Source organism: Telmatherina bonti (assembly GCF_933228915.1).
Source record: "Telmatherina bonti genome assembly, chromosome: 20".
NCBI lineage: Eukaryota > Metazoa > Chordata > Actinopteri > Atheriniformes > Telmatherinidae > Telmatherina > Telmatherina bonti.
The window spans coordinates 26,918,187-26,926,354 of record NC_136618.1 but is presented as its reverse complement, the minus strand read 5'-3'; the positions used below and the strand labels follow the sequence as shown (position 1 = coordinate 26,926,354).

The window sequence follows — 8,168 nt, the reverse complement described above, 5'->3', positions numbered from 1 at the left end:
ATTGGTTCAATCCAAATGTGGGGCAAATAAAAAAAAAATAATTCACTTGTGCTTTTTTTTTTTTTTCAGTTTATTATTGTTATGCAATTTTATTTCAATCATTCAGTATAGTTTAATAAATGGTCATTCACAATTCTGTTCCTGTGATTGGACAAAACAGAAAATGCAATTCAGCTTGGTCCATTTTCTGCACCGGTACACAAGTACACATTGGTATACATGGGATGGGTTCAAATCCAGTTTTGAACATTGAGCTTATATGGTAGGCTAGTAGTTGCACACCGAATATTGTATACCTTTCCATCAGAGCATTCAGTTTCAGCTGCAAGGTGTGCAGTTAATATGTGAACTACCTGCACAAAAAGTCAATCTCTGTGCGATATTTGAAGACAGAATAATACAGTTGTGGAAGGAGGTGATAAGTTGTACTGTGTGGTAATATTTGGTGTAATGTTACTGTTTGGATTCAAATCTACAACATCCAGTGCGAAGGCCCATTCTCATAACCACTAGGCCACTATTTCGCCCAGATATACATGTGTAGAAAAAGGTAAAACATTTCTATTGAATAGAGGATGTTCAAGGTACTGGCAGAACTATTGAAGAGTTTTGCTATTGGCATTAAAACGCCTTTTTAGAAATTCCACCAGTGTGTAATCAGCAGGATTGCTAAAAGGGAAAGGTTGAACTAAACTGCTGTGAAGAAGAAGAAGCCATTGATCTTTTGGTTAACTGAAAAGCACCATAGACTGAAAAGCGCAGAGTTTCTTTTAATTCCTGGTCTTAGAGTGCCATCTAGTGGCTATGAGGTAAATGTTCATTTTAGGTGTCATCAATAGGTACTACAAAGAGGTACAGAGCTGGCTTGAAATAACAGGCCCTCCTTTGTTAAAAAATGAATTTAAAAAAGCTTAGCTGATACTAACCATGCTGATTTAGTTGGTAACAAACAGACTTAGCTGGTTGCACTACAGTTTCCTTTTCATTTCTAGTCTTAGAGTGCCATCTAGTGGCCATGTGTAGAAACACTTTTCTTTTTTAGGTGCTATGAATAGGTACTATTAAGAGGTACTGAGCTGACTTGATATTTTTTCAAAGAAAATGGGAGTCAGGATCACAATGTACCAGACAGTGAGAACTGGTGAAGACCTTTGAACCAACTAAAGAAGTTTGACTTGACAAACAATAAATTTAAAGTCACAGTAAAAATTTGTTTGGTTGTTGAAATCATTGTAAACAATCACTTAAATCTGCTCATTTGGTTTTTCAAATTACCTGTATTCTCAAATTATAACATTCTCATTTTTTCACATCAACAATGACATTGCAGTTTGCATTATGCCACTCAAGTTTATCGTGCATCCTCTTAGACCATAACTCATAGTCTGTGCAGCACATAGTTGGAGGTAAAAACAAAACAGTACCAAGCAAAGGAATCTGCATGAGCCTCATAACATTCAAACATTAACCATTGAGAAGCTTTGTGTTACATGCTGGATGAGAACCTTGGCCTTGTACACCACTATACACTTGTGTCGCGGTGCACCCTTATAAAGCAGTCTGCAGCTCATTATGCAAAAAAAAAAAACTAAATAAACCAATTGCAGAGTTGAATTTCTGTTTTCTCCAATAATAGGACAGAATTGAAAAGTTGACAAAAACCTAAATAACTAAAAAGTTTAAATGTTTTCAAAGTTCTCACGTTGAACAATAAAGTCTTTAACTGATTACACAAGCAGTTCTAAATGGTTTTCTGCAATGATTGATGTAGTTTAACTACTGACTTTAGACTTTTAGGTGTATTTACAAATTATTTACAATAATCTTTGGTGTCTTGACAGCAGTTCAACCATTCACATTTTTTTTCAATTCTGTTTATTACACACTGGTGGCAAAGGCAAACCCATACCAATGGCAAAAATTGTTAATGCTCATGCCAGGGTATGTAGCACAGCTGCAGTGACATAGTGGTAATTGTGACTTGTCTCTCATTCAGAAGATTGAGAGTTCAAATCCAGGTGCTGGATTTTTGTAAATCATATCAGATGGTTGTACTTCTTGTCCTTATGCTGATCTATGTCTAAAAGATTTTGTGTGCTACTTTACATATTTAAATCTTAAGCTCTTTTGCTGATTACACATTGCAGGAATTGTAAAAAAAAAAGAAAAAAAAAAAAAAAGAAAACATTCTCATTCAAATAAGAGTTTTTGATGAGTCTGCTAAAGCAGCATGGCGAGCTCTGTTGGTGTAGTGGTCAAAGAAATGGGCTCTTGTTCAGAGGTTCATTTGTTTGAATCCTGATGCATTAGTGTGATAAATCAAGTTGCATAGTTGTGCTGCTTCTTCAAATGGTTATGCAAATGATGAAAGATTAGTATCATCTGCAAACAGAATAGTCTTCAACAAACTAGATACTTCACATACAATATTAATAAACAAAATAAATAATAATGGTTCGAAAGCTGAAGCTTGCAGAACTCCAAACTTTAGTTTCATTAATTTTGCTTGAACTTGGTTTATTTCAACATATTGTTCTCTGTCATTCAGATAACTAATAAGCCAGCTGAGGGCCACACCTCTAACCCCATATATCTGAAGCTTCTTCATATATAATTCATGATCTACAGAATCAAAAGCTTTTTTTAAATCCCCAAAAATCCCAATGTCATACTGTTTTTTTAATTGCTGGAGTTACCTCTTCCACAAACTCTATGAGGGCTAATGAGGTGGTTTTGTTTTTCCTGAAGCCATATTGTTGATCATGTAAAATATTCAGCCAATCACAAGGCTAAATTAATTTTTCATAAAATGCTAAATATCTCAAAAACTACAAAGATTTGAAACGACAAACGTCGTAGCACACATCTCCCGAAGGAGCTGCAGGGTTTGACATGTGAACGACTGAAATGACCTGAATGGCGCAAGAGAAGTAGTGCGGCAAAGTTTGGCGGAATAATATGAAAAATGGCCGAACAAGATGTCAAAAATGAAAATGCCCCATGGGTATAATAAGACATGAAGAACAGGAACTCAATAATGTGATATGGGTCCCCCTTTGGAGCCAGGCCTGGGGATTGGGCACGAGAGCGAGCGTCTGTTGGCCGGGCCTTTGCCCATAGGGCCCAGTCGGGTTCAGCGCGAAAGGATTACATGGGCCCCACCTCCCGTGGGCTCACCATCTGCGGGAAGAGCCACAAGGGTAGGGTGCAATGTGAGCTGGGCAGCAGCAAGAGGCGGGGACCCTGGCGGTCCGATTTCCAGCTGCAGAAGGTGGCTCTAGGGACGTGGAATGTCACCTCTCTGGTGGGGAAGGAGCCTGAGCTTGTGCACGAGGTTGAGCGGTGCCGGCTAGATATAGTTGGACTAACATCGATGCGTGGCTTAGGCTCTGGAACCAGTACCCTCGAGAGGGGCTGGACCTTCTTCCACTCTGGAGTTTCTCATGGTGAGATGTGCCAAGCAGGTGTGAGGATTCTCATCAGCCCTCGGCTTGGTTCCTGTACGTTGGGGTTTACTCCGGTGGATCAAAGGGTAGTTTCCCTGCGCCTTCGGGTGTGGGGACAGGTTCTGACTGTTGTCTGTGCTTATGCACCGAACAGCAGTTCAGAGTACCCACCCTTTCTGGAGTCCTTGGAAGGAGTGTTTGACGGCGCTCCCTCTGAGGACTCCAATGTTCTGTTGGGGGACTTCAATGATCACATGGGCAATGAGAGTGAGACGAGGGGAGTGATTGGGAGGTATGGTTCTCCCACTCTGAACCCAATTGGGGTTTTGTTATTGGACTTCTGTGCTCGGCATGGATTGTCCATAACGAACACCATGTTCCAACATAAGAGTGTCCATATGTAGACTTGGCATCAGGACTCCCTTGGTTGCAGTTCCATGATCGATTTTGGAGTCGTATCATCGGACCAGAGGCCACATGCCTTAGACACTGAGATGAAGAGGGGGGCGGAGCTGTCAACTGATCACCACCTTGTGGTAAGTTGGCTCAGATGGTGGGGGAGGAAGCTGTTAAGATCTGGGAGGCCAGACGGATCAGTGTGGCATCTGCAGTAAAGCGGACTCTGCGCCAGTCTGTCGTGGTGAAGAAGGAGCTGAGCCAGAAGGCAAAGCTCTCGATTTACCAGTCGATCTAAGGTCCTACCCTCACCTATGGTCAAGAGCTGTGGGCCATGACTGAAAGAATAAGATCTCATTTAAAGGCGGCTGAAATGAGTTTCCTCCGAAGGGCGGCTGGGCTCTCCCTTAGAGATAGGGTGAGGAGCTCGGTCATCCGAGAGGGGCATCCGGTAGAGCTGCTGCTCCTCTGCATCGAGAGGGGCCAGTTGAGGTGGCTCGGGCATTTGGTCAGGATGCTTCCTGGATGCCTCCCTGGTGAGGTGTTCCGGGCATGTGCCTCTGGGAGAAGACCTTGGGGAAGACCTAGGACACGCTGGAGGGATTATATCTCTCAGCTGGCCTGGGAACGCCTTGGGATCCCCCCGCAGAGTTGGCAAACGTGGAAGGGGAGATGGAAGCCTGGGCTTTCCTGCTTAGGCTGCTGCCCCCGCTATCTGACCTCGGATAAGCGGCAGAAGATGGATGGATGGATGGATGGAATGTTAAATTTCATCCATTGGTTTTTGATAGAAAGTGATTGATCATGTCATACGGTTATATTGGTAGCTTCAGCATCAAGACTAGAAAACTATGAAGTCAAATGAGTGGCAGTAGGTCTAAAGGCATCTGTCATCAACCCACAAACACCTGGATAAACAACCATCACAATGGATGAAAGATCTGTCTCTTCATCTTGTGATTGATTTGATTTAATTTAAGTATTTATTGCACAAGGACAGGTTAAAACTGGATTATTACAAAGCTGCTTTTTTTTTTGTTTTGCTTGTCTGGAATCTGCTCTCATCAAGACATGACAAACTAGCGGCCGCTCAGTTCCAAATGGCAAACTCAGGTGGTTAAAAGTGAAGCCTATGCGGAAGAGAAAAACATTGCAGTTCCCCCTTTCTCCACTAGGGATTCCAAAACAATGCAAATCCCCATAGACTCCCATGTTAAAAAGACCAGCTTCAGAGCAGAACAAAAAATGTTTACAGCCTGGTACTAAAAACCATTTTAGGTTTGATAGTTCAGGTTTACCTTCACGACAACTGAGGGGGACTGAATTTTTTTGTAACTTCTCCGTTTAGAAGTAATTTCATGTAGAAATGCAGTAAATATAGGGGCATGTCCTTTTGATTGACAGGTATCTAATCTCCTGTTTCAAGAAGGAGGAATGTAAAACAACCAAAGTTTTTAACAACTTAACAACGTGACATACCTTTCGCCCGCTAACGTCCGTTAGCTGGTTAGTTACTGTTAACTCTGAGTTCGCTCAGTTACCTCTAAGCAGCACGCAGGTTGTCGATCGATAAATATCAATCATCTACACAACATGATCACAGCCCCCCCGTCTGCCCTTCTTTTGTTCCCATTTTTGTATTTTGTGGGAGAAAAGACACACTTGATGCTGCCAAGATGACAATGATAGGAACCGCCCAATTCAGCTCTTCAGAAACCTACGGGTGATGTCAAAGAGACTCCGTCCATCTTTTATATACAGTCTATGATCAGTATTTAGAAATAGACTACTGATACTGCAGTTAACTGGTTATAGCTTTACCAGGAAGAAAATGACAAATTGTTAAGAATTTTAAGGGACTACAAGGTGTGCCATCAGATTGAACCTTCTTTATAGTTGCTAGCTGTTATCACTTCTGTTTGGGTTTTTGTGTTTATGTTTATGTTGTGTTTATTTCATTTGTCTTTAGCATGATTAGGGATAAATGTGAGGGTCAGTTTATCTCTCTATGTTGGTCCTGCAATTGACTGGTGACCTGTTCACCCTGCTTCACATAATCTAAGATGTTCTATTAAGACTGTGATGAATAATGGCAGACTACTTACAATTTTTGATATGTTTCACTTGCATGTATATGCACACTTCTTCTATCTATAATGCTCTGAGCAGATCATGCAGAAACCCAAGAGAACCAGTTATAAATTTCAAGTATTTTCATATGTATTTTATCTATAAAAAGAGTTCAATACCTCAATAATAAAACTTTATTGTTATAATGTTGTTTTCTTCAGAGGAAAAAATACAATCTCAATGTTTTATCATAATGTAAAAGCAGCAGTATTGTGCCAGATGAAGATCCTGGTCATCCTAACAGTCCTGGTCTGTGGTCTTCATCCTGGACACATTGACCTTTGCCTTCTTCAGCAGCTCTTTGGCCTTGTATATGGTCTTTGGAGACAGGGAACGCCTCCGTCCCAGAATCCAGGCAAATTTGTAGTTGAAAAATTTGCAAATGTTTGTACAGGAGTACACAACAGCATAGTTGTGGTAGTTGGTGTCTAGAACCCAGTAGTCAAGGTTGGAGAAAACTGGGAACAAAGGTCACAAAGAAAAATAAAGACATGTAGAGTTTGACTAAATTTATGTGTTGAAGTGAAATTAATCCATTTTTGTCAATATTATCATTAAAAAAATCATGCATTTAACAAAGGTAAGGGAGAAATCTGCCTTCTGTCAATCAAAGTGTGTAAACTTGATTATGTTTGATGAAAAATTAAGCAAAAAAAAAAAAAAATCAGCAATGCGGGATGAGTGGAAATAGACAACAGAAACAAGATGCTCTACACAATAAATACTTACTGCCTGAGCTACCCATTTTAAGTTTGGCTTGTTCTTCCTTGTCTGGAATCTTGGCCGAGCCTCCTTTCTGTATCTCTTTGTCTTTACTAAACCACAGAAAAAGACATTTAAACTGGTTGGTAACCATTTTAAACCCGAACTCCCCCAGCTGGAAGGCTTTCAGAACAAATTGTGCCAAAGGGCATGAAAATGGACATTTTGGAGACCTCTCCTGAACTATCTGTACTCAAACCTCTCACTGAGATCATGTTAATTGAGTTGATCTTTGCAGAGATAATATTTACATATTATCTTATGATCTACTATGATTCATTTTACTAAAACTCCAGAAGTGTTAAAATAAATCCTGTAGTTGCAGACATAAAGTCGTTTCAGTATGGACATGCACATTTTAAACAGAGGCCTAAAATCAGGCTCAAAGGGTTTATTCATCTGGTGGTTTCAGTAAAATCTGTGTTGAGAAATTTCTTCATAATCTGATGACTTGTAATATGTGCATGTCGCTGGAGTAGAGGAATATACAGAATGCTTTGCTGCGCCAGACAGGCCAAACAGGATCATTTCATACAAACAAAATGATTAATTATATGATTGCAACAACAACCATAGAACAGGTAATCTTGGTGGACTCTACTGAACTGTTTATACTAATATATTTTATTTATATGCCAGAAAGAAATAGATAAACATTTGCAAAAAAATAGTACATAAAACCAACTATGGGTATTTAACAATGAACAATTTTCTTAGAGGGGTAAATAAACAATAAGTAGGCCAACCTCTACCCCATGGTTAATAATGTGCTGTTGCTAATTTACACCACTGATCAGGCACTTATGTGCCCATTTCTTTATCCATGGAAAGCCAGTGAGGTCATAAATTCATTAACTTCATCTTCCACCTAAAATACCACTCTATTAAGCACCACTTTGCATCAATTAAATGCCAATAAAATAACTTTTATTAGGTAGTAATTGGCGATTAAAACCTTTTATGCCACCTGAGGCAGGCAAGCTGTTTTAGTTGTTTCAGTCTTCCCATCAAACAGAGGACAGACCAAAAACTAGACTATTTCCAGTGTTTTATGAGGATGTGACACAGCACATCAACCAAACATGAGATCAAATAAAGAAACAATCAGTATGTGTTAATACTTACTAGGTATAAGAGTAGATAAAGTGGATGGTATCTGTTTGCACCAGTCTATACTTAATCTCAGTGCACTTTCCTGGAGCAAAGCCATAAGGAATCTTCTCAATCTCGTACCACTTTCCCATGAACTGGTAACAGAGACAAACCGTTACTTTGTTGGCTCATAGTGTAGTGTGATTGCATGTACATTTGTGTAAGTATTACCTTTGTTGGATAGAAGTTCTTCTTCACATCTGGAGTAGGGCAGGGACCCCATCCAATAGACTGAGCTGAGATCAGAGGGAACATCAGGAAGAGGAAGACGACAGCAGCCAT

At 40.0% G+C, this 8,168-nt stretch overlaps 1 protein-coding gene across 1 annotated transcript; it reads right to left on the bottom strand.

Moving 5' to 3' along the window:
• Positions 1–3,173: 3,173 nt before the first annotated feature.
• Positions 3,174–8,168, bottom strand: LOC306770955 (apolipoprotein D-like; the record flags this gene model as incomplete). Its single annotated transcript, XM_079259975.1, has 6 exons — positions 3,174–3,180; positions 3,618–3,754; positions 6,252–6,430; positions 6,702–6,787; positions 7,860–7,981; positions 8,058–8,168. 6 exons carry the CDS (start codon positions 8,166–8,168, stop codon positions 3,174–3,176), a joined length of 642 nt encoding a protein of 213 aa, XP_079116101.1.